This window comes from Spodoptera frugiperda, chromosome 10 (assembly GCF_023101765.2).
Source record: "Spodoptera frugiperda isolate SF20-4 chromosome 10, AGI-APGP_CSIRO_Sfru_2.0, whole genome shotgun sequence".
Lineage (NCBI taxonomy): Eukaryota > Metazoa > Arthropoda > Insecta > Lepidoptera > Noctuidae > Spodoptera > Spodoptera frugiperda.
Genome location: NC_064221.1, coordinates 1,816,031 through 1,843,749, shown reverse-complemented (window position 1 = coordinate 1,843,749; position 27,719 = coordinate 1,816,031). Strand labels below are relative to the sequence as shown.

The 27,719-nt window shown below is 35.4% G+C and overlaps 1 protein-coding gene across 4 annotated transcripts; it reads right to left on the bottom strand.

The window, feature by feature from the left end:
* LOC118277474 (snake venom 5'-nucleotidase) lies at positions 1–27,568 on the bottom strand. 4 transcript variants are annotated; one of them, XR_007705661.1, is made up of 17 exons: positions 27,355–27,568; positions 24,630–24,772; positions 14,532–14,652; positions 13,172–13,279; positions 12,719–12,805; positions 10,957–11,123; positions 10,455–10,553; positions 9,817–9,939; positions 9,194–9,359; positions 7,081–7,259; positions 6,335–6,490; positions 5,514–5,693; positions 4,532–4,656; positions 3,908–4,015; positions 3,385–3,481; positions 2,764–2,872; positions 1–2,090 (listed from the first exon to the last, which is right to left on the bottom strand). XR_007705661.1 is itself a non-coding variant. In XM_050696188.1 (16 exons), exons 2-16 carry the CDS (start codon positions 24,753–24,755, stop codon positions 2,007–2,009), a joined length of 1,926 nt encoding a protein of 641 aa, XP_050552145.1. In that variant the 5' UTR covers positions 24,756–24,772; positions 27,355–27,568; the 3' UTR covers positions 1–2,006. The 4 variants fall into 4 exon arrangements, 3 of the variants coding, with proteins under 3 accessions (XP_050552145.1, XP_050552144.1, XP_050552146.1); XM_050696188.1 differs by lacking the exon at positions 2,764–2,872; XM_050696187.1 differs by lacking the exons at positions 2,764–2,872; positions 27,355–27,568 and adding an exon at positions 27,111–27,325 and having other exon boundaries at positions 24,630–24,961.
* Positions 27,569–27,719: the final 151 nt, after the last annotated feature.

Below are 27,719 nucleotides of genomic sequence, written 5' to 3'. Positions count from 1 at the left end.
CAACAACAAAATTTTCTTTTTGTTGGTTTACTTGTACTTTTTACGTCACACAAGACCAAATTGGCAATAACAGGGACAGGGAAAGGTTTAACTTTCTATTTTATCAGGCTAGCGTTTGACTAGAAAGACTGGTGGTCATTATAGCAATTTGGAAGCCCTAAAAATCTGACAACTGGTCTTGTGAATAATGCAGTATCACTTTTAGCGTGTTGTTGAGGGGAGACCCCAAAATAGTAAGGGAAAAATGGCAAGGGTCGAGCAATGAACATCTTTTAAATGGCCACCTAACTGTGATTCTCAATCCATAATCCCCACGCTAAGGCCTGCCAAGTGTGGGGGTTATATGGAAAACCTTCCCCCTTTCCCCTTCTGTTCAGCAGTAGACGTTAGCAGAAAGAATGACTACTATAGTGGTCCACATAAAAAAGATTGAATACTATGCATGAGGTAGATATCTATTCCGACCTAATTTGATCTCTGACATAATAATTGAACGTAAAATAGACGGAATTTCACTATACCTAGGTGGCGCTGTCGTAGTATTACGGTGACTAACCCTTTAAGTTTAAAACTTATATGAAAATTGTAAATAATATCACACTATTATCACAATGAGAGGTAATTAAAAGTATTGAGATTATAAGAATCGGCATTAGTATGTTTGTCTCTTTCTAACTCATATAGATTTCACAAAAGTGGGAAAGAGACAGACATATAAGATATATCACATAAAATTAAACAACATTGCAATGATTTTATACTTAATTGTACATAATAATGCCTATAAAACTACAACAGCGCCACCTAGTGATGTAACTACGCGAGTAATAATAAGAATTATGCGATAATTCGTTTACGAAAAAGTCGATTTCTTTAATTGTTGTGAAGGCGACTAACAACTTTGATCGTAAACTACGTGTTCTGCTTATACCTCTCTCGAATTCAAGCTCGATATTATTATTTTAACTTTCTACCAATCCAATGAATGGTTGAAGTGAATAAAACATACTTTTTAACTGTCATGTTTGTCAAATAGTTTCTGAAGAATTTCGATTCCGATTTCTGGATTAATCATTTTAATTTTAAGTGAAAATAACTCTATCAAAATTTAAGAGTATTGGTAGTATTTGCTAGTTACCAGCATAGAAACACAATTCCAAATTACTTGCCATTTTCTTAAACAAACCTTTAGAATGATTTGACTTATTTTATCCTAACGTGAAATGATAAAGACTATTGACATAAAATGGCTTTATTCAACGTCACGCCTTTTATCCTCGAAGGGGTAGGCAGAGATGCACATTACGGCACGTAATGCTAGGCTTTATTCACTTCAACCAAAACGCAATTAAATTCACCATCTACGTCTACATTACTACAAACACTCCCTACTTTATTCGTATGATAACAATCAATCGATTAATTCTTCCCTGTCGCCTCCTAAATCGATGTAATATGCAGTTTTAAAATAAATTCACCGTGTATCAATATTGTCACTAAAAAGTTTAATTTATGCTCGCATTATACAGATTTATATTTCGTATAGCTTTAATTAGTCTGTTGTCTCAGCGACCTAAAGTGTGTACGTTCGATACGAGAATTCTTTATTACTAACAGTTTCTCGCTCAAATTACGTTTAAACTTTGCAGTGACAAAATTGTATTTTCAAAAATAAAAATTCAACAGTCAATAATAAAAAAATATGTAACAATATCGACAAAAAATAATCATTCCTTCACTACTTTTAGTAGACAGACACAAGATCCAAAAAATAATCAACTGGTACTTTTTAGTACCACACAAAATACACTTCAAAAAATAAATAAATTAACACACAAAAGTTGGTACCGTTGTACAACCGAAATATCACTAAAAAGTCTTTGGTACCTTGTGGAAACGATATCCTGTAACTGTGGTACCAAGTGGCGTAGTGTCAAGTGGTACTTACAGTGCTACTTCTGAAAGTGCCGGTACCAAATGAAGCAGCCGTACAGGGAAGGTAGATCTTAGGGGGAACCTTCATCATCCACTTCACGGATGACGGTGTCTGATTCCCAGCGAGTTCGCTCAGCGATTAAGGCTTGTAGTTCCTGTTGACATAATATTTTGATATTAAATTTAAAAACGGCGTAATCTGAGGAAGTTTATTCCAGTAATGCCCATTTATTGCTAGTTGTGAGTCTCATGTTATAGTGGTCTACCAAGTACCATTAAAGAATCATGCTTGAGATGAATTTGCTTAAAAACTTTATAATTAATTTAGTCAAGATCAATATTTTGTGAATTTTTTTAGGTATATTAAGCGTGTCATGAGTTAAAGAATTATTTTGCAAATGTACTAGTATGTTTATAATTGTATGTAAACCAGAATGAAGAGTAACCATTTTTGGAATTAAGGAATAGTTTAAGTAATCATTAAATGTCTCTTTGTTGATAAAGGTACATTAAAAAAGAAATACCAATTGGACAATATGATAGACCAAATGTCATGGAACTTGTAATAAAATGAACATGCTCAAGTAAAGGTGTTTGAACATGGACATGTCAAATAAAAAACTGGGGAATCAAATGTATATGTAATATAATATATGTAGTATGTCGAGAACTTGAAAAGAAACTGATTTTATGTACATATGTGTATTGAAAATAGAAATATAATACTTGTATACCCATTAATACCAGATGAAGAGAAAAATAAATGTTTTTTTCGAAGAACATTTTCCCAGTAACCATTTTCGATAATATTGTGGGGGAGGTACTTACAAAACAGTCTTTTTAAACTTTGTCACACAAGCTTTACTTGGTAACCGTCAGAGGGAGTTAGTATTTAGTCAGATTTCCCATTCGTTATCACTTCTGGACGATCACTATCCTATTTGGTGAATAAAACAAAAAGAAAAATAATTTAGAAAAAAAAATTAACAAAAATGAAATGGCCAAATATTAACTAATTAATAAATTATTTATTTATTTTATTATACACTAGTATTTAACAGGCAGCATTAGATAGTAAAAAATAAGAATATCGATTGTTTAAACTAATCGAAAAATAAAGTCATTTCTATGTTTTTTTCCAAAACGACTAAAACCATACTTACCGCCGTCGTCAGAGTCATTCAATGGTTACTTAACCCACTCCTTAGCAATTGTTTTTGAACAAAATCGTTACTAAGGAATAGTTTAAGTAATCATTAAATGTCTCTGAGTACGGGAGTTAGCTGTTTATTTTAATATTCCAAACTTTTTGGCAAGGTTTTAAGTCTATTGTATAACAATTGTATAGGAAAGGGACTTTCATTAAGATCACCATTTTCAATAGCTATTGAATAAAAGATATAAGTGTGTTATTAATTATGGCAAGTAAAATGGACTGGTGCTACTAACCTCTGGTTTATTGAGCACTATGATCCTGTTCTCCAGTTTGGGCGCTAGCTCACAGGACTGCTGTTCCAGGTCGTCTAGCGAGGCTCGCCGTGTTAACCTGAGTATACAGATGATGAAACGTTAAGTCGAACTTACTTTATTATGGCGTAAGTAGATAAAATAGATTTGGGTGAACTTTTTTGATTAAACTGTTTATTATTTATGGTAGAAAAATCATTATTCGGAACCAAACAACAATGAAAAGTGAAATTATTACTTTTTCTGGCTATTATACTTTTTCAATCTTGTTAAATCACTTTATCAAGAAAGAAATAGTAAAAGCTGACACATATTTTACTTAAACAGACCATTCATCAGTAGACTTAACAACAATTAATTTGAAATAGGCAAAAATCTATTGCATAAGGCCTAGTTATAAGGCAGTATTTTCGACAATATGAATAATGAGGTTCCTCAACCATTTCTTGCCATATTTCCTACCCTATAAAGAACTGAGAGAAACAACTATGATCTATGACCATACCTGTGGTGTCCAGTGTGTGAGATTGGCTCGGCGGCGGCGGACGAGGCGCGCCGCAGCGGCGGCGGACCGTCCAACTCACTGCCGTCCAACATCTTCACCAGGCTGTGTCTGGAAGTATTGGGGTTACTTTATGATAGATTGTATAACAGTAATGTAATGTTTGCTTACCAAATGTGTTTATCAATTTAGTAAACATTGTATGATTGTAAGTTGGTCAGAAACCTTCAGTGATAAAAAAAAATCTATTTTATTTTTGTAGAATAAAGAGATTCTTATTACTTTTATGTAGACTGCCTCGTTAGCCGAGTGGTTGCAATTGCGACTGCCGGGCAAGGGTTCGGGTCGAGTAGCACAGAGTCTGGAAATGTGCCCGGTATATGGCAATAGGCTCACCCCCTATTACATGGGACTTACAACCCAAATGGTGAAAAGTGGGTGTACATTGTACAGCGGTATTACGTGCCGTAATGTACACCTCTGCCTACCCCTTCGGGGATAAAAGGCGTGACGTTATATTTTATGTATAAACTATTAAGTTATATTATGGAAAACCCATTGGCTGGCGATCCGATAAATTAAAACACATAAATATTACCAACAACATCAATGAACTATAGTACATACCTCCGACTAAGTGTAACGAGCGACTGTCGATGTTTGCTCGGCCGCGACCGTCCGGTGCGTACGTTGATGGCCGCGAAGTGGTTCTGGATCGCCATGCCTATCTCCGGACACATGTCTTCAGGAATCTACAAGAAACAACATGAGTAATTAGGAAAAAGAGATATTAACTATACAACGTGTAACAAAAATTGGATATACATATCAATTGCACGGCTTCTAGACAACATAACAAACTATACGGGAAGGGTTTTTCAGTAAACTCATGTTTTCATGGTACCAAGATATGAATTTTTCAAATCGCGCCGCCGCGTCCATTCAAAATTAGGTAGACAGGTACTAGGCGATCAGATTGACAGAAGAAATATTTTGTAATATTAGCGAGTGACCCCTGTAGTGTTGTAACACGTTTGTATGATTTAAAATCAAGTACCATGCGATACCAAGTATTTGGTACAATTTTTTTCTATTCAACCTGTATTCATCAGCCCTTTTTGATGTATATGGGTATTTTGTTAAACGTTGTATAGGGTGAATGGTAATTAGTGAACGATATTTAAACACGTGATTGTACTCATGATTATAAACAACTTTCCCGAAGAAACTTTTATTGTATACTTCTTAGTTTTATTTTTATTACCAAAACAACAGTATTTCATTTATACGCGCGCGGAAATTGTCAAAATACCTACAAGTCTTCCTAAAACGCGGGCACGGGCGCCTTGCTGCTAACAGCTGATCATGCGTGTTGAAAAATAATTTCATAAAGTATTCTGTCTATGTTCATAACAACTTTTTGTTATCCGCTTATAGAGGTGCTGTTTTCTTTAAGTGACGTTGTGCTAATTATGAATTAAAGAAATATATCGTGTTTTATAAGAAATCTAATAAGATTTTTTATCGAAGAATTGCTTAATCCCAATAATGCGAAACAATGCAAGTGTGAAATTTTGGCAAGATTTCATGAACCAAACTGAATACTAACCAGTATTTTACACTTAGGCAGCATGGTAAACCCATCGTTCCCACTGTGTAGGTACTGTTTGACAGCCAGGCGGTACACCTGTTCCTTCTGCAGGTATTCGTCTCCGATCTTCACTACCTGCTCCGCCACTCTCTGCCCTGGAGGCTTCGATGGGTCGAAGGCGAACGATATTCCGGCCACCTGAGGAATTACACTAGTATTATAAATGTGAAAGTTTGTTTGTTTGGTAGTTTTTTTTTTTTGAGGGGGGAAAATGATCCAATGACTTCTCTCGCCTTGGGCGAGGCGAGGAAGTGTCAGACTCTTACTGACTAAAAACCCCCCGGTAAACCCGCTAGCTAGTCCGCAGCTCCGGTGTTTGGATGTTTGTCCATCAATCACGCTGAAACTATTGAACGGATTTTGATGAAATTTGGTATACAGACAGGGTATGAACTGACTTGGGTTTTTATACCATGGGAACGCGGGCGAAGTCGTTAGCAGATGCTAATTGACAATAACCCCACTCACACAACGCAAACGTTGTTTCACGTCGGTTTTCTGTGAGGCCGTGGTATCACTCCGGTCGAGCCGGCCCATTCGTGCCGAAGCATGGCTTTCCCACACTTACGGATGATATATAAAAACCATAATTATGTTCGTTAGTCTCGCTAAAACTCGAGAACGGCTGGACCGATTTAGCTAATTTTGGTCTTGAATTATTTGTAAAAGTCCAGGGAAGGTTTAAAAGGTGAGAAGAAAATGTTTGAGGCGGTATGAAGTTTGTGGGGACAGTTAGTGGCTGATAAAAAGTAAAGTTAACAATAACTTTCTCCACTTACCTGAGGAAACCGTCCCTCCAAGCTTGGGTATTTAGACACAGAGTTCTCCAAGACTTGCAGTATCACCTCCCCGGTGGCTTCCACCACAACCAGGGGATCTCGCATGGGGATTATTGTAGACAGGTCTCGGAGAGTAAAGTCACCGGCTGCGTGGACCTGCAAGAGTGGTGATTTGTGTTGAGGAGGTCGGTAGAGGTGTACAAATATACGTAGATGTCTATATTATGATTTTTATGTAGTATGCTAGGGCCACACTAATGGAATATGCCATTGATTTCGAAAACAAATGAACGATTATGAGCTTTAAATGTTCGTACAAACATCAATTATCGCCATAATCTAATGGCATATGCCATTAGTATGGCCCCAGCATTATAAAATATTATTATAGGGAGACATTGGATATAACATATTATTTTAATTAGAAATAGAGTAAAGCTGGAACATAGACGGGGTAATTGGGCGTCCGGTAACCTCACTCACACAACGCAAACAATGTTTCACGTCGGTTTTCTGTGAGGCCGTGGTGTCACTTCGGTCGAGCCGGAACATTTGCGCTGAAGTATGGCCCTCCCACACTTGACATTTAGCTGAGTCACGGCATTTTAGCGGAGTACTGGCCTTTTTGGACTTTTGTAATCGGTGCAAATAAACAGTTTTTCTTTTTTTCTTCCTTCTTTTTTTACTTAAAATTATTCACTAAGGATTAGAGACAATTTATGACACAACCAATTAAAAATTCTCACCTGATCAGATCTAAAAGTGCCAGAATTGAGTAGCACCAGATCGGCCCCCGTAGCAGCGAGGAGTATATCACAGATCCAGTTCCCAAGGTTGCACTCCTGCCGTCTGATGCAGGAGAACCGACCTTCCAGTGGAACGCAGATCTTGCCAAGTACCTCGTCCATTTTGCCTTCGATCATTGCTGTGGAAGATTATTATATTTTGTTGAAAATAACTATTACCCCCAAAAAGCCGGCAACGCACTTGTAACGCCTCTGGTTTCAAGTGTCCATGGGCGGCGGCGCATAAAATTCTCGTGTTGGACAGTTTTCGCTAATAGCCATATCGATGTAGTTAGTCCTCACAAATTGCAAAAGAAACCCCATGTCAATTATTTTTAGTTTTCGAGAAAAAAATTAAAGTTGAATTCGATTTTTAAATTTTTTGCTTTTTCGGTATCTTTAAAATAAAGAGCAAAATTTGATATCATCACATATATTTATTCATTCAAGCTTAATGAATTGTAACTAGGTATAAAGATATTTGCAAAAAATCCAATTTTAGTTTCTATTTTCCCCAGTTTCCGCACGAAATCTTCATGGCCAAATGATAGTTAGTAATAATTAAATTAAATAGCTATAATCCGTGGTATTACAACATTGTTTGACAAAAAAATCAAGCGCCTTTATTATTACAAATTCTCAACAATCAGCACTTTGCTTTTTAAATGATACAATAATTTTATCTAGAGAATTCGACATAGGATGATGCTTAAAATAAATTCTTAGTTAATCTACCATATAGCAAAAGTCATGTCATGATAGTTTGCAATTAAAAATCGTGTGGTGACTATTACTAGGACCTACGTAATTGAAAGAAATACACATTAAAACATGTATATATTAAACATATCTATATGGTAGATTAAATAAGAATTTATTTTAAGCATCATCTTCTAAAATGTCGACTTTTCTAGATAAAATTATTGTATCATTTAAAAGCAAAGTGCTGATTGTTGACTTTGCTATTTGTAATAATAAAGGCGCTCAGATTTTTTTTCAATTGTAATAATTTTGTAATACCACGGATTATGTGGCTGATTTAATTTAAGTACATAGTACAAAAGGCTAACTATCATTTACCATGAAGATTTCGTGCGGAAACTAATAAAGAAATAAAAAATATAAACTAAAATTGGATTTTTTGCAAATAATAAGTTGTTCATTCGTGTTGTAAGCTTGAATAACACATAAATATATGTGATAAAATCCGGATATCAAATTTTGCTCTTTATTTTAAAGATAAAAGAAAAATTTTAAAAAATCCTATTTAAACACACTTTAGCAACTTTCTCGTTTTTCTCGAAAACTAAATAATTGACATGGGCGACTGTCGCAATTTGCTGTTATTAGGACTAACTAGGTATATAATATTCAAGCCACTAGCATGGCTTGAATCTAGTCGAGTTTTTTCTCAAATAGTTACGTGAGTAAGCCAATAGCATAATAATGTCTCACGAAAGTTATAAAAAACAATCTCTAGCGTGGCTTGAAACTAGTCGAGTACTTCGTCAAACAGTTACGTGAGTAAGCCGATAACATAATAATTAATATAGTATGTCTCACGGAAGTTGTAATAAAATTAAAATGTATTTAATTTTATCCTACTACTAAAATTGGAAGTTACAACGGGATATTTACCATGTTTTTCAATTTTAATGAGTTTCCGATATTTCGGCACTGTTGCAAGCGCCATGATCACGGATAAACTCATTAAAATTGAAAAACATGGTAAATATCCCGTTGTAACTTCCAATTCTAGTGTTAGGGACCATGTCAGTTTAAAAACTTTATCCTACTAGCCCAGATGCCAGACAGTAGACAACTACATATATTATGAATAGTACTTACAGGAAGAGGGCGCCCCAGACGGACATACAGCGACCAGATTGGCGATATATTAAAAAAAGGCCAAATTAAAAGTACCTTTAACCGACGAGCATGCATGAAAAGACTGATGACTGTTGATGAAGCAAAAGAAGTGTGTAAGAACCGTAGCAATTGGCGTTCCATTGTCTCTGCCTACCCCCATGGGACACAGGCGTGAGGTTATGTATGTATGTATGTATGTACTTACAGGAATATTTATCAGTTTTCTCCTTGAGAACCAGGTCCTCTGCGTACGCGCAGGTGACGGCCATCTCCGCGATATCGACCTGTACACCCTCGTCACCGAAGCTGATGCTGATCTTACTGAACTGGCGGAAGTCCGTGCCGCTCTTCACCACGTATTTGTTGTTTATCTGTAATTATGGTATTTTTTAGTTACACCTATGAAGTTATGTCAGTTATAATAAGTAAGTAATAGGTACCGATGTAGCTACATATTGGAGGTATGAGACAGTTTTGTCCAAAAGATTTTTTTAAAATGTATAACTGAAAATTACTACTAGTTTCGAGTCACAGAAGGACTCTGCATATAAGTGGGCTGCGCGACGTAACTGCGTCTGCGTACGCTGCTCTAGATGAAGAGTCCTACTGTGACTCGAAACTAGTAGAGCTTTCCTCCATTAATATACATGAGTAAACCGTGATTTTTAGTTAATTTAATATGTCTCACAATAGTTATTATAAAAATATACTTCAAAATATGTTAAACTAAACAGTTTCAATTACAATAAACCTAAAAAAGTCATCTTAAAAACCTTTTAAAGTCATTAACCGACTTAAAAAAAGAAGGGTTTTCAAATCAGTACTTACATGTAAGACCTCGTACACATGATCATGTCCTCCCAGTATGAGGTCGATGTCATTGCAGCCCTCAGCAAGCTTTATGTCGTTCGGAGTTCGCATGTGTGTCAGTGATATCACGTATTCACAGCCCTGGAAATTATAAACAAAATATTAGGTAAAGTAAACAAAAATATGAAGTAATAATAAAAGTTCTTGCCCCACATCTAAGCTGTGAAACTATGTAGCTGCGAGTATGATGTGCTATGAAGATGCGCCGACGCAAAGTAGCTGTATAAGATACGCAGCTGGAGTATGCGATGTAACGATAGTAGGGAAAACATCCATATCACGCATCGTTCCATATAAAAAAACATAGCTTGGCTGGGTCCGTTTCCACAAGTGCTAAGCTCTATGTACCAATGAATATGATTGATGGAAACCAAACACACACACATCCACAGCAACATAGCAATATAGAAACATGGCACATCTCTGGTCGAAAAGCAGCCTAATTCGTTGGGATTTTCTATCCATGATTATTCGCATGTAAACTTCATCGATTTGTTCGTCGATCGTCTATGTGCGATTTCTGTCTACTCTACCATTAGTTTATTAAATTCAAACACCTAAAAATATGGGAAACGACTAACAAATAGTGTACTTACCTCTTGTTTCAATTGTGTCGCTAGTTTAGTACCGGCCTGTACGAAGTCAATGAACGTCACCTCCTCTGGGTTTATGGTCGCTAGAGTTTCCAACCACTCCTGCAAATTTAAACAAATAATTTCAATATCAAATAATGTTTCATTAAAACTTAATAGACATGAAATGATAAATTTTAATAATGATGTACAAAGTAGATTTAATATCAATAATTATTTTTATTGAAACTGTTAACTATTTTACTAATGTTTTAATGTAATAGATAATCTACAGGTTTGGAACCTATGAATTAACCTATGTAGGGTGATATGTAATACTTTGCTCAACCCGGGAATCGAAGCGTTCTTATTTGACTTTCTTGACACTTAAAAACGCAATCAATTGTAAAACATTTTACCCAACATAGAAATTCAACCCTTGGAATGGGGTTCAAGAAGGGTCTTTGCTTTGGGTCAGTAAGTATCTCATCCACTATAACCATGTTTAACTAAGTACCAACATTACCTGTTCAACCAATCCGATGAACCCGATCTTATGTCCGTTGCACATGAGCGCGTGCGTGATCTTGCCGTCGCCGAGCGGTCGCCCCGTCTCATTGTCTATCACATTCGACATCAGCCACGGGAAGTTGCACTGAGCCACTAGCCCTGATAGGACTTCTAGACCGAAATCTGTAAGAGAATGTTTAGGCGGGCTTGTATTAGTCATAACATAACCTAATCAAAACCTAACCAAAACAAATCAAATCAAATTATTTATTTGCATAAATACAGGTATAAAGGTAAAAGATGTTACAATTAACCTAAACCTAAATAGTATGATTTTGTGATGATTTGATTAGACGGCTTACCTACTTTTTTTTGAGGGGGAAAATTCAATGACTTCTACCGCCATTGGGGAGGCGAGAGGGAGTGTCAGACTCTTACTGACTAATAACCACCCCGTTCCTACTCCTGCTTTTCCAGCCGGAGCCTCAGTAAACCCTCTAGGTAGTCCGCAGCTCAGACGAATTACCTACATACTCAACACCAGAAGAGACGCGTTGTTAGTTTATTTAAAGTCTTTTGAGGATTGGAGATAGGGATGATTGAGTCAGAAAATTGTCGTGAAACAATGCTTGCATTATGAGGTCGAGGTATTACTCGGGTAGAGCCCAAACATTGCTTATTCACGTGTTAAACTCTCCCTTGTGTTTATAGCTGTACCCACGACACTATTGTCGGGAGTATATATTATTTAACCCGTTTACACGATGAACGGACAAAACGTTTTTAAAGCACATACGAGTTTTTATTACATTACTAGTGGTCGCCTAGTGGTTGAAATTCAACCATATACGATTTAATTTACAATACCACTTAACATACGTTCAAGGATAATTTTTATTTAACTCAAACTCAAACAAACTCTTTTATAAAACTCTATTCATATGAGACGTCAATATCATCGCAATGTCTATCGATTTTGACGTTTTGTCAAATACGATCAGATACCTACTATGCATGTGTGTGTAATGTTTTATTTATTGATTTAATGTACTTTATAAGCATTATTTTTGAAAAATATTAGCGTTCTCCACTTCTCCTACACATAAACTATAAGTGTACCAAATTTTATGCTCCTACGTCCGCGCAATTTTCGTAAAAAGCGGTCCAAAGTTTTTGCATCACGTATTAATATATAGATTCCCAATCTAGGCTTGTCAGATGGTGCGGACTACCTAGCGGGTTTACCGTAAGAACGGGATTGTTTTTAGTCACTAAGGGTCTGACACGCCCCCTCGCCTCGCCCAAGGCGGGAGAAGTTAAATAATAAAAAAATATATATCTATAGTCGAGCAGGAAGTATTGTATACGGTAGCAAAGTTCTGGGCGTTGAGCCTATTGCGAAACTGTGGGCAAGGTTCCAAGAGTAGTGTTACTTGTATCGAGAATTGACAACTAGGAAGATATTGTCGACAGGTTTGGCATGTAGCTGTTATAACTAGTATACCTAGGTACGATTGTACTAAATAAACTATTAATTTAGTATGTCTCACGGAAGTTTGTAATAAAATTAAAATGTATTAAATTTTATCCTACTACTAAAATTGGAAGTTACAGCGGGATATTTACCATGTTTTTCAATTTTAATGAGTTTCCGATATTTCGGCACTGTTGCAAGCGCCATGATCACGGATAAACTCATTAAAATTGATTTATATATTAGCATAGCTATTAGTTTTAAACTAAATCTAATCTACACACAGAGGTATACTTTCACTCACCAAAATCGTGGTTTCCGAACACGGCACAATGCGTTCCGATTTCATTCAGTACCGGTACCATTTGCTCGCCTTTTGTGAACGTGCTCACTGGAATACGAAAGCACATCATTAGTTTATAGTATTAGACATTATTAAAGAAAAAATATATGAAAATCTAACATGTTATGCTTATTTCCGTCCTTCCTTAATAAAATTAACATGCTTTTTTGACTCAAAGCCAATGTCAAAATTACTTATTTCAAATAGACCAGGAAGGCACTTTTGCTCGTTCCAAAATGTAAATTCCTATGGAGAAAAACGAGTAAGAAACTCCATAGGTTACTCTTTTTCAATCAGGTTCACAATACAATTCTTGGTTACATTGTTTCGATTGCTTTAACTATGTGAGAACAATGTAACGATTCTATTCAGTCAAAGGGATAGAAAAAGAAAACGACCTTGATGACTACTTACACATGCTTGGCGAGAAGACATCTCCGCTAAAAAGGACTAGAGGGTTCAGATGCTGGAGTGATTTGACCGCTGTGCTGAACCTTAAGGCACCTCCCACTGGCTCCGTGTCTGAAATAAATACATTAAATAAGTCATAGGCAAAACCTTTTCATTGTGCGAATGACATTAAATGTGCCATTTCCACCCGTCTTGTTAATAGTTGATCATAATTAACATCAACGTTTTGATTTCTCAGTATCACAACAGACTTTAGATTTATTTTTTATGGAATAAGCCGGTAAATGAGGAGACGGATCACCTGATGGTAAGCAATCGTCGCCGCCCATGAACACTTGAAACACCAGAGGCGTTACAAGTGCGTTGCCTTTTAGGGGTTAGGAATTTAAGGGTTATTGAGGAATCGGGAAACGGGAAGAACTCAGACCTCACTCAAAATACGAAACACAACGCAATCGTTGTTTCACGTCGATTTTCTGTGAGGCCGTGGTATCACTCCGGTCAAGCCGGCCCATTCGTGCCGAAGCATGGCTCTCCCACACTTGAAATTGCGTCTGATGTACTCTCTTTGTGACACGAGACGTAGTGTATTTGGTAAAATATCCCGCCACATGCAAGCGGAAGGATTAAGGAGTGATGTAGTAGACGGATTAAAACTGTGATGGCTTCATTTCCACAGCGGTTGAGTGATTAGTAACTGGGGAAGCGATTATGTTCAACATACGATTGTGATCTTTGTAATGAGGATCCATTTCTGTGCATATTTAAATCCATTCCTCATCCATCCATTTAAATTGATTCTGTTTATTTTGAAGGAGATTGTTCAATTCAATTCAATCCCCTGCTTCGTTGGTCGAAAGTTCCAAAGTTCGGCAAGAGGTCTCGGGTTCGATTACAGTTTTTTATTGGGACATTAAAACTCGATTTTAAACTCTTAAAAGAAAACACTACATTTCTAGCAGCTATGTTTGAATTGCATGGTAATAGAAAGCGAATTTATTGCGATATATTGAGCACAAATCTAGCTCCTGTGTTTTACATTTGATGTTCCCTTACGGTCGGTTCATTGCTGACGTAAAATACGTCGAATGTATCATCGGTTGTACTAACGTTTCATCGGTTGAGTGTGAACGGTCAAGTGTTTTTCTATACATTTGACTGTTCTGGCGTTACGCGACCGATGATACGCGACCCATGGGCCGTCAGATATGAACTGACCCTTATAGACTTATAAAACTAAAGACCCCAAATTAATGTTTTCTTGCCAAAATATTAGACCGATTAAGAAATAGTCCAAAAATACTTAATAAACATATTTTTATAATAACCATCGTGAGACATATTAGCACATAATAATACTTACTAGTAGTCTGTTCGATGTTATAAACATCGTTGAAGTGTATGATGACGACCTCGTCTCCCATTCCTCGACCAGCCAACTGGCTGACAGCACGCCTGCCCACTTGACGCACTTCCAGAGACGCCTGCACCCAGCAGAAGAATTTAAGAACACAGAAGAGAACTTTATGGAGAAACCAGAAGATGTGTAGTTTGTTTGGGAATATGGAATACTAGCAAAATGTTTGACTGACTGACTTCAAATGATTTTGACTACTCTGTTATGACGATTTGGAAAGACTGGTAGAAAGAAATGTTTTGGTTTGTTCAAGGTGATTAAAACTACATTATTTATTTTTATGCAATTTTAATTGTTGTAATTAGCTGATAGATTTACTAATGGCATTTTGTTGATATCAGATTGAACGATATTTATTTATAGATGGACAATTGTTTGTATTTATTATTCCTCTTGCTTTCAAGTTAGTGTACTTAAACGTGTAGGTTTCTAATATCTCATGAACCATGTTTGCTTTTTTTTGAGGGGGAACATCATCCAGTGACTTCTCCCGCCTTTGGCAAGGCGAGAGGGAATTTCAGACTCTTACTGACTAAAAACCACCCCATTCCTACTCCTGCTTTTCGAGCCGGAGCCCCGGTAACCCGCTAGGCAGTCCGCAGCTCCGGATCCAAAAACAAGAACATAGACTATAATTTTTATTGTCATTTGTAAGATTTTTAAAATTACTTTCATTTTCATTAGAACTTAAGACGGGTTATTTACCAAGTTCAATTTTGTCTATTAGTTTCCGATATTTCGGCACTGTTGTAAGCGCCATGATCACGGATGAACTGGAAAACCGGAAACTCCAAGACAAATAAACATGGTAAATATCCCGTCTTAAGTTCTAATGAAAGTTTTAGTGATCATGTCTGTTTAATGACCTTCATTTGCAAGAAAATCGCCCACAATTCAGATCTCCCTTTTACAAAACACAACTGCGAAAATGACCAGCAGCATGCTAAATATACAGCTAGACTACCTATAGGTATATCCGAGTTTCCCACGGTACTTGAAGCCGGTCGGGAGTTCGGGAAGTACCATAATAGCTGCTAGGGTGCAAGGAGAAGGTCAGATCAATACCAGACCGGTTGCTGCCGTCGGATTGAATTTATTGTAGCCAAGAGTTCAAGTTTAATTTTGTACTACGATGCTGTATTGCGATTCTCGTTGATAGAGAATCTTTGAGTCATTAAGTGTTAAAAAATGGTATGGGGAAAGATGTATGTCTATTTAGAAAGTCGGACCTTTTTCTTTACTTATTGGTCTTTGTACCAACCAAGGTTTGGACAAGGTACTATGTTTGAAGATCTTTCTGTGTTTGAGTTATTTTGAAAATATGCTAAAATGTAAATTCGAATAATTTGCACGCTTGCTTGCAGGCCGAAATACTGTAACTTTTAGGTTATAAGATCTTTCCTTGTAAACCTTGTATTTCTTGCAAATAAATATTTTTGATTTTAATTATGTTAAAACTTGTGAGACCATAATATATATAATACCCAAGTTGTGGCTTCAATTTGTAAAACCACAGTACAATTTGATAGACGATCTTGATGTGTGAATGAGTCATTCAAATATCTGACCAAGTATTATTTCGTAAGCAACGTCTTTGACATTTCATTTGCGAAATGTTGCAATTTTTATCGTTCTCTTGTTTAACATATGTACATATTTAGTTTTTTGTAGCAAATTAAATACCAGTACCAATAGAAAGATTAGGTTTTTCTTTATAGCCTTTATTAGCTTGCTTCTCAGATCTTTAACGCCCGTATACTAAATGTTAAGATGTACTTAAATATCGTACTATCTCTGTCATTTTATAAAGAATTGATAGTGACAGAACTAGTTTAGAACGTCTTAAAATTGAGTAGCGTTTGAGTATTTGAACATAAATTCGAATACTCAAACGCTTTAGATACTTAATTTATCGTATTTTTTTTACAAGGCAGCTTTGATACATTCAAATGAGTCATTATTTTTTTTATCAAACAGCTACACGAATTACTACACTGGCGTTATATCGTCTTATCAGTATTGTGGAAAGCTTTTATTTCTTTATACAATGTGCGTGCCTTTACCCCGTATAATCAACTGTACCCTTACTACGAGTTTGCTTTACGTTGAACGAAAACGAAACGAGAGAGCGTTCAGCGCTCTGATTGGTCGGCGCGAATGTACCAACCAATCACAGCACCGAACGCGCTCTCGTTTTATTTTCGTTCAACGTAAAACAAACTCGTACTAAGGGAACTGGTGTTTTCTGGACATGAATAAGGAAATAAGTAAGTGCGTATTTTTTTATGATCGAGTCTTTATACACACTGGCTGGTAAAGGTTTGATTAAAGGAATAAATAGGGTAGGTTTGTATGACTTATGTGGGTCTAAGGTGTAGTAAAATAACATATAGCTATTGAATGGAAATGCTTTTTTTAAGGGGGTAATTCATTTAAGGGCTGCTCCCGCAATGGGCGAGGCAAGAGGGAGTATCAGACTCTTACTGGCTAAAAACCACCCCGTTCCTACTCCTACTTTTCCAGCCGGAGCCCCGGTATTTCGAGCCGGAGTCATAATAAGGGACCAATTTACACGATTCAATAGTCGGAATTTTGTTTTTTTTTTATCATTTTGTAGGTGTATAGTACAATTTATCAGAGACTATAAATCACACATGTGTTATGCCAGATGTTTATTTACAGGACGTAATTTATGAATGGCTTTCGGGATCCATTTTATAATTGAGAATTTTGAATTGGAAAACCAAATTGAAATGAATGATCTGGGAATCGAACCCAAGTTTTTGGTCAGCAGTCACGTTTAACACTATGAGGTAGAACCATGAAGCAAATACAAAGAGGAGATGTCATAACTGAATTTCCTTTTAACATAATGCGTGACACTTTACGGGGAGCGCGTGACGTTACAAACCACGCCTCTCTTTATTTTCTAACATGCAGTCCCATACTACAAACACGATGCCAATTGTCCACATTTTAATGTGCCACTTTCTGAGCGCTTATAACCTATCTACACCTTTTTACTTATAATATCATTGGGCAGGGCCCATGTTTTGTCACAGTGCACAATCACATTATGGCATCTCCTCTTTGTAATTGCTTCATGATACTAAAAACCATATTTGCTGAAATAAATATTGAGATTAACTGTCGTACTCAGAGACATTTAACAATTACTTAAACTATTCCTTAGTAACGATTTTGTTCTGAAAACAATTGCTAAGACTGTATTGCTAAGAAATGTCTCGGAGTACGGCAGTAAAGTAAGTATCGGTATTAAATGTTCAGAGTCATTTAAAGGTTACTTAAACCATCCCTTAGCAATCGTTTTCGATACAAAATCGTTATTAAGGACTAGCATAAGTTCTCATTAAATGTCTCTGAGTACGGCAGTTAATAGATATTTTATCTTAATGTAAATCATGCAAGACAACATGTAGATACAAGACACTGAATTTCATGCAGTGCTACTACTGAAACATGTCAATATAGTATGTAGGTATGTAATTAAGTTTCCTGAAGACCTGTAAAAGAGGACGAGCTCATACAACACTTGGGTTCGATCTAGACAAGATCGGAATCTAATAACCTGTATCAATTCAAAATCGGTGGATTTGAAACGATTTTTATCATGATATGCATATAATATCCCAAAATATTAGTACTTTTCGATACGATATAGGTACTTTTTTCCTGAATTTTTCTAGCAAATTTTTGAGAAATAAGTATCTATGATCTAGGTGACCAAAAAATTTGATGACGTTGTAAAATAAGACGACGTAAAATTCAACGTATCGTTTTTGACATTTCGATAAAAGTCTTGAATTCAATTAGGTCGAAACTACCGTATATCCTAATCTTTTAGATGAATAAAATTAAAGACAGCATTAACTAAGGATATTTCATCAAACTGAACACACGTACCGACATTGCCATAAAAGTCCGCTCTGCAATTTGCTTTTTCATAAATTCTGCGATCATTTAACGCTGTGTCATTAGGCCTTGAGTGGTAATTAAAACTAAAATTGACAATTAAAAGCGGTAGCTCTCCTGCCGCTATGTATGTTAGATAATGTTTGAATAGATTCATCGTATTTTATTCGGCCAAAACTAGGCCCTTTAGAGGGTTTCGTATCCAAAAGGCAAAAAACGGAACCCTTATAGATGCGTCATGTCTGTCTGTCCGTCCGTCCGTATGTCACAGCCATTTATTAAGGTGAGAAAATCATCCAATTATTCTCCCGCTTTGGGCAAGTGGAGAGGGAGTGTCGGACTCTTACTGACTAAAATACGACCCGTTCCTACTTCTGCTTTAGGAGAAACTGCCGGTAAACCCGATAGATAGTCCACAGCTCGTCTAAACTTGGCTGCGAACTGTATTATTTACAAAATCCATATCAAGTTTGCAGCAGTCATATTATATTATGGAGTACGATGAAGGTAATACGGTTTCAATTGCAATATTAATAAAAATCTCTGTCAATATGTTATGTAGTTCACAATAAACACAAGGAAAAATTACCACATACAGGTTACACTTTATCTGAAGTGTCTACTGCGGTTTTATTTAGCTTGACCTGTTGGTTTGTTTGCGTCAAATGTAGCTATTGGAATTTCTCCCCCTTCCTGGTGACATTTCAATCTGATTTTGGTACACATACTTATTCTTGATGACCATACACATTAAAATCGTTTAACATAAAAGAATATATTTTTATTTACCTATCACTTGTTTTCTTGCATTTAATAAACAGTAAATTAAACACCGTTTGGAAACAAACCGCCCATTTTAAAATCCATGCTACTACGAAGAATCTGGACCACGAAAATCCATAAGGACCAATGATGTAGCAAAACAATCTCATCCTAAAAGCTATGTATAATAAGGCATATTACCGCATAAAATAAATAAATAGCGAACATCAGTGCGGAATGCAATTACTGACGATAGAAATGTGAAATGAATTACTACTAGTTCTACGTGTGACCAGAAATATTAAAAAGCAATGAACCATATAAATTAATAGCGTAAATACTTAAAGGCGTGGTTGCGTTTGTCTGACTCTTAAGTAAGTTTATAGTATTATTCACTATTTCCACCAACCTACATTTTAAAGAAGCACTTTAACTAACATAGAAGACACGTAACGTAATTTTTGTGATCTATAAGTGACACCTAACAGTATATGTAAGGGTAATTCCTTACATATACTTATACTGTTTAGGTACTACATCACGCTAAGTGTCTTTTAGTTATATAGGATTCTGGGTATTTGCTCCATACATTTTTGGGCATCGTTCAAATGATAAGTTTATTTCTGGGTTGGAGCGGTGGGACCTCTTTAAGTCAGCTCTTACTATACCCTAGAGAAGACTAGGGGTGGGGATGGTGACTTTATTCTACTCATATCAACTACGTGGTTGATATACCTAAGCTTATATTATAGTATATTTCTTATTTCTTTTATTTATTTAAGTAGTTCAATAGAATTAAATATAATTTCAACACTTTTGCGACGACAGAAAATAGTCGCGAATGATAGGAAGAGATATTTATTGTGGGAGATGCTATAGCTATTTATAAACACACGTTTCAGGTAAAAATAGACCACCTACACGATGTAGAAATGTTTTTCATAAGAAAACATATTATTGGAACGTTAATATTGTGAGATTGGTATCAAATTCACGTTGTAACGTAACGGATAGGAGGTTCGTTCACACTTGCATTGGCTTTGTGGCTCGTCCGTTTTAAAACTGATTATAATCAGTTTAATAATTATTTCTTTAAAATGACAATTGAGGACTTTACAAGCATTGTAACGACTCTGAAGATATTTTTTATGGGAAAAGGGGTCAAACAGAAGACGGATCACCTGATGGTAGGCGATCAGTGCCGCTCATGGACAACACAAAAGGAATTCAAGTGTGGGAGAGCCATGCTTCGGCATGAAGTGTGTAAGTGAGGTTACCGGAGGCCCCATTACCCCCTTTTCCAATCTTCCCAATCCCCGATTCGCCAACAACCCTTAAATTCCTAATCCCCAAAAGGCCAGCAACGGTTCTGATGTTTCGGGTGTCCTTGAGCGACGACAATAGCTTACCATCAGGTGATGCGTCTTCTCGTTTACTGGCTTATACCATTAAAAAGGAAGATACAATTTTGTTGTACCACGACGTAGACATAAGACTCAATAGTCAACAACTATTTTGGGACAAACATACAAAATTATACGACATATATTTATTTAAAATCCTATAAAATTACATTTTTAAATACGATGAAATAGGTAGGAATATTGCAACATCGATTATATCAACGTACGACGTGACTACTTGTCAATCTATCACCACTACATCAGGTCTATAGCTATTAGTTAATTCAATTTATTATATCGACAAACTCTTGCCAAAAGGGATTTTCCTAAGCCTCTTCAATTGATGAGGCTGTTATTTTTAGCCTCGGTATTAGATTAGATTATAACTGCCGTACGCAGAGACGTTTAATGATTACGTAAACTATTCCTTAGTTACGATTTTGTTCCGAAAACAATTACTAAAGACTGGGTAAAGTAATTTGAGGCATCATAGTTAATAATAGTTTAATTTTTATTATATTAACATTTATTTCATCATGATCGGCTTTTAAAAAGGCCAATGAAAAATGTATTAGAACAAAAAGACTTGGATTAATCCATCCAAATTATTGACATTTGTTAGTCACAAAGCGATCTTTGATCTCTAGGTACTTAGGCTTATCTTTATCTTTTGTCAAAGATAAAAAGAAAGTCCTAAATTTAAGTCTGAATGAAGACCTAGTCCATTAATTATGTAAGTGATATTAGGCTAAAGAGGCTAAAACAAGAATATTTGATTAGCTTATAACAAAAATAATAGATTAGCCGAAAATACTTTTTCCACGAAATTAATCCTGATCCGACTATTTCGTTCACTACAGGGTTTTCTTAAGGATTCCTTTTAGTGAACCAAGAGCTTAGTTAATCTTCAATTCTATAAAGTAAGGATCAAAAACGGTAATATAATACTTAATGTGTACTCAAGCTTTTTATAATGTACTTATAGTATTTTGTAGTCCATCGAAATTATTGTTGACTTTTAGTTTCTCATTGATTTATGATCCTTATAGGTAGTTTTGTCCTCGGTTTTAACTACACTATAAAAATGAATATTGCATCCACTTTTTTTAATCATCCAATGTTTTTTTTTTCACCTTGGGCGAGGCGAGAGAGTGTCAGACTTTTAGTTACTGACTAAAAATCACCCTGTTTCTATTCCTGCTTTTTGAGCCGGAACCCCGGTAACCCGCAAGGAAGTTCGCACTTCTCGGTCGGCATCAGCCCTACTGGATCCTATCTGTGAATATTGCATCCACTAGGTTTATTTTTTAGTGGTAGGAACCTATGTTTATTAAACTTTTAGGGAACACGTTTCTAGATCCTTAAGTCAGACCTAGTTCTTTCGAATCGGTCATCAAAATTTGCACCAGCATTAAGAAAGATATTAAAACTCTACTAAAGGCATTTCAAACTGTCACAAAAATTCGCTTAATTCAGCTAAGCAGCATAAAAGCACTATCAAGCAATTACCTCGTACGGTGAGCAATGATTATGACGAAAAAATGGGTTAATGCGCACATTTCCAGCTGCAAATCACATAATGGGTCTTTAGGAGTTCATTAAAAGGAACGAGTCGTTTACATGTTCGCAGGCAATGGATGCCAAGGACGTTTAGATGCCAACAGATATTGGGAATGGAATTCTTCAGGCATGTTTCTTGGGATGAGCGGAGTAGCACGAACTGAATTCAGAACTATTAGGTGTTCTAAAAGACTATCTACGAGTTTTCTTTTTCTATTGATAATTGAGTTTGAAATGCTATGCGAATATATTAAGAAATCTATATCTAGAAAAGGAAAAAGTAACTTTGAAGGACTTGGGTGATCTTGTGGCCCACTTGAATGACCGTAACATGGTACTTGAAAGTTATAAAAGAGCGATAAAGCTAAATGTGGGCTGTGTGTCAATATTTGAAAAGGAGGGATGGATTTAGTATCAGACAGTCTACAAATTATGTAATTAATCCCTCGTCTAACAGTATATGTATAAGACACAATAAAATTTGTTCTCGCGTGGATCTACCAAGGGTTAAATGGGTTGTCCTTTTGCAATTCCTAGATTTAAAGGAAACCCAATTACCAAACTTGGATTTCATTTGCATTTAAAGATCCCATTGTCAAAGAAAACTACAGCAATTATCAAATGGAACGCGGTTCAAACTACAGCGAAAACTTATTAGGGAATAAATATAGTTAACAGATGTTTCCCGAACAATTGGAACTTGTAAACTTCCCTTTCTTAGTCTTCCAAAGAGATTTCGTTTATTCAGAAATCTAGGACAATTTATTCATGTCCTTGAGATAAATCGGTCCATTAATTTAACTCTTTCGATGTTCTGGAGTGTCGCCACTGTCGATTTTGGAGTATAGAAGTTGCACCGATTAAGAAATACTGTTTTCTTGTAAGCAAATATTAGGATATGCTGTAAATAACTTATGCTTATATATTTGGCTGTCTTTATTTTAGATTGCAGTGCAGCATTTTAAGAGTAACTTCACGTCTTTTATCCCCAAAGGGGTAGAGAAAGGTGCGCATTAGGGCATGGAGCATTTTTAGGTATGATTTTTGTATCTGCAGATAGAGTGATATAGGTAGGCTATCATTTTTACTTAAACCTATATAGGTACAGACGAAGCTGCGAACAGAATGCTAATAGGAATAATATAATTTAGCTTTGCCACCAAGCAAGCTGAGGTAAGAGCGATTTTTTCCATCCGGTCGTTGAACTAATCAAATTACCACATACTAGACATTTCATATGTGGGTGTTGAGCTATTTTATAGGTCTTTGGACTCAAATTAATCATTGTAACTAGTTAGATGTTGCACAAAAAACTTTTTATAACTAACTAAAAGCTACCTTAGATTGTAATTATGAATATGTTCGACTGATTATATTATTGAGAAGCTGAGCGTGTTATTTTTTGCAAAATGATAGGCCAAGTAGATTGTCAAAAAGCTGTTTTGATCATTAGGTAGTATGAAGCGATTTTTGACCATTAATATCTGGATATTTTGAAAGGCGAAAATAAAAAAATAAGCATGATTAACATGGAAATGAATTTCATATTTTCGACCCTGGCTATAAAGGCTAGTTAGAAAACTAATAATTGAGAATTTAACATTATTATTATCCTAACATTTAAACAAATCAGACATTGCAACAACATCATCATATTTGTTTTTCATAAAATAAATCGCTAGAAAACATCGAAAACATACAAAATACGAAGTATTCTGTAGAATAACTTCACATCAAGAGACCAGACAAACGATAACCATGCCAACATTTATATAAAATTAAGTTTAACATCTTTGCCGCTATAGGTTTTCCCACAGTACCCTTAGTATGAATTTGCTTTACGTTTAAATTAAAAGAAAGAAGAGCGCATTCAACGCTCTGATAGGCCGGCTCGAATAAACCAACCAATCAGAGCGCCGAACCCGCTCTTGTTTAGATTACTTTAAACGTAAAGCAAACTCGTACTAAGGTTACAGACCAGCGTTTGTGCATTCATGACGTTTATGTGCTAAAAAGTGCAGAAGAATAACAGTTGCAATACGATTGTTTAAGGGAACTACTATTTGCTGGAGGTTAATAAACATTTCGCACTTATTTAAGCATCAATTTTGAGTAGTATTTGTAAAGGAAATTGTTTTCTTTTACGAGTCAAATCAAGTGCTAATACATTTATTAATCTCCAGCTAAAAGAATACACCCTGTGCAAGAAGACTCCCTATAAAGAATGATTTACGCTAGATACATAGGAAATTGATAGTGATTTCTTAAAATCAACCATTTAGCAATAGAAATAAAGTCCCAATTACACTAGCATAGATCATTCTTTAATCACAAAACTGCACAAACGCTGCCCAAGCAGCATTGATGTTCTATATAAAGTCCGTGCCTGTTTCAACCATCCGACGACTGAACGGACTCCATCAGTGACTTCCCCGGGCACATCGACGCTGGTAGATTCAATTAGAGAACTCCATCTAGATCGCAGAGCCGCCTGCGCCGCAAACGACGCCATCGCACGTACTGAACGCACTAATATAATCATTTTTTGCTATTATTTTTTTAATTATATTAAACACTTTTTTAAACTAGTTATTTCGTTATCACATTATTTTTTTGTCTATAATTAACTATACTAATATCACTATAATAGGTATTGTCGTTATAACAGTCTTCTGGGTTTTGGCATTAATTTTAAAGTCTTTACGGTCATTGCGTACCCTGTGGTCGGTTAAGGGTCATTTAGTTGGGACGTATTTACTGTTAGTCGATTTGTAGTGTTGTGTGTGTTTTAGTGACTATTCCAAAAAATAATTATAATTAAGAAGCGATTTAAGTATGTTTTTAGTTAAAAACTTGATTACCTAACTAAGAATAGGTACTCTAAGGTACTCTAAACCCAAATGATTTCCAACAAACTAGTTTTGCACAATACTGTAAAGTATAAATATTCTGTTTTTATGGGATAGGTGGCAAACGAGATGACTGATCACCTGATGGTAAGCGATTAACGCCGCTCATGGACACCCGCAACACCAGATGAGACACAGATGCATTGCCGGCATTTTAATAAAGAATATGCACTTTTCTTGAAGGTTTGAAGATACAGATTCCAACATGTAAAAAGTTACACAAGAGTAAATGTAAGTAAGTTGCATAAGGTTATTAGAGCTAAACCAATTAAATACGTTATTAAGACGGATATAAAAAAAAGATATTTATACAATTGAATTGGCAATCTAGTTATGTTATCACTTTTATATACTATTGTAATGAAAACTATGTATAAGACATTAAAAATACATAAAAATTGGCTTCTTTTTGAGAGGGGAAAATCATTTTGACTTTTCCCGCCTTGGGCGAAGCAAGAGGTAGACTCACTTTGACTAAATACCACCCCGTTCTTACTCCTGCTTTTCGAGCCAGAGCCCCGGTAACCCGCTAGGCAGTCCGCAGCTCCGGATAAAAATTGGCTTAGTAACAAAAAATATCAAACAGATAATATTAAATAAAGCAACTCATTACTTAAATTATCTGTTTTAATATAAACATTTCTAATTGGCGGATGAATCATTTCCGCGTGGGATAAGACAGATATCTGTTATCATAACTATGTAGTTTTTTGTGTCATTGAACTTCTAAATAATTGGACTGAATTTGATAAAATAATATAAGATTAATGTGAACCTTCAAATAATTTAGGTACCTAATTAATTATATGGTATTTTATTTTGAATTATATAGTTAGGTTTAATTTCCTAGTGTTCCATATTTGCAAAAATATTTGATTTGACTAGATTTGACCTAGGCAATTCTACAAAATGCTTTTCTTTTTACTTTTATTGAAATGTTTCTTGGTTTATTGTCGCACAAATCATTCCTAAATTACAATATTACAGTTCTAAAATTTTGTAAGTTTAAAGGAAAATACTTTAAAATTTCTTGCTAACTATAACTGGAAAATAATAAATCAATGTGAACATATCGGAGGACCAATCATTTGGCAATAGGCGGCCATATTAGAATTTCAACTTTCTCTAATGGCAAAGGTAATTTAGGTCATACAGCCTATCTATCGGTAGTGTAGAAAAATTATCCAAAATTTTACTCAATAAAAATATTTCGTTGGTAATATTTTATTTGGACTGCATTGCAGTATTTCTTTCAACTACAATTCCAATGTTTACAACAGGTAATTAGCCAATTAGCATGTATTGGAATTCTCATCCTTAAACTTTGCAAGGTAAAGACTAATTTGAAACGAAGCTAATTGAAATACAAAATATTTAGCAGACTAGATTTCTAGTGTTAGTAACCATGACCTAGATTCAAAATAAGAAAATGCAAAATACTTGACATTTCTTTGAGAACCTAATGTTTTGTTTAACAGTATTATGTAATAATGTTTTTGCTTAGCTACCTATATTATTTATAACAATATTTTTTCCTGTATAGAGCAGAGTATTTGGTCAATTAAAAATACAAGTAATCAATCACCTTCTGTCAGATTTACTTGATTTATCAGCAAACCAGTTTACCTTGTGTGTCTAAAACAGAATTAATTATCATAAACTCAAGGTTACATACTCTACATCAAACCTAAACAAAGTATAAGAAAAATATTACATAAAATCAATTTGTCAAATTAAATTAAATAAATCCTAACATAATTCAACCTTCATAGTACACTAAAAACACCACAACACTAAATATGCCAAGGTCCCAATTCCGCATTCCGAATTTAAATTTGAAAAAAGGAGTTTCTAATCACTGTATCCTCTACATGATTCTTAAAAAAAAAACACTGTTTGAAAAACAAAACTATAGTCTGTTCACTTTTTAAAAAAACAGTAAACTGATTGTACATTACTGCATTAGGAATAGTAATGGCACGAGCTAGGTCAAGGCGTCAAAATATCTATTTTAGTACAGAAACGTCGGCCTTTTATGTACTGTCACATCTTAGAAAACATTAAACACTACTAATATACAGTTGCAGCAAGTTTACTCCTCATCTGACGTAAATTATGTCATAATATTGTATTCCTTTCCTCTCCCACCGATTGCATTTGTTAATATTTATTTCTATACGAAAAATCAGGAAAATTACTTACCCGACAAAATGGTCTATCGGTAAATGGAAGTCACAGTCTTTTGCCGCTAGAAATTAATTTTAATTCACTATTTTCTTTTATAACGTGTTTTTCGTAATAAATTTTCGATTTATTCGAAATGTTAATTCAATATTCACACCCACAAACGGAATTCCGCGGTCGAATTGCGAATTGTCAAACTGTCGACTGACATGTGATATGTCAAATTCGATCGACTCAGCTGTCCTGTCATTTGCGTTCCGTTTTTCCACGCGACCAATTTAAAATTTTTTAAGATATTCAATTTTCAATTTTGATAACATAAGTTTTAGAAAATCTTATTGGAAAATGTACCTATTGCACTAAAATATAATCTAAAGAGAGAA

Excerpts from the sequence above, each read along its gene's own strand:
- LOC118277474 (XM_050696187.1), bottom strand. The coding sequence starts at position 24,785 with ATGATTATATTAGTGCGTTCAGTACGTGCGATGGCGTCGTTTGCGGCG. Across the intron at positions 14,653-24,629 it reads TCGTCGGATGGTTGAAACAG|GCGTCTCTGGAAGTGCGTCA; the intron begins GCACGGACTTTA and ends TGCTGGGTGCAG. Across the intron at positions 7,260-9,193 it reads GAAAACTGATAAATATTCCT|CAATGATCGAAGGCAAAATG; the intron begins GTAAGTACATAC and ends AATCTTCCACAG.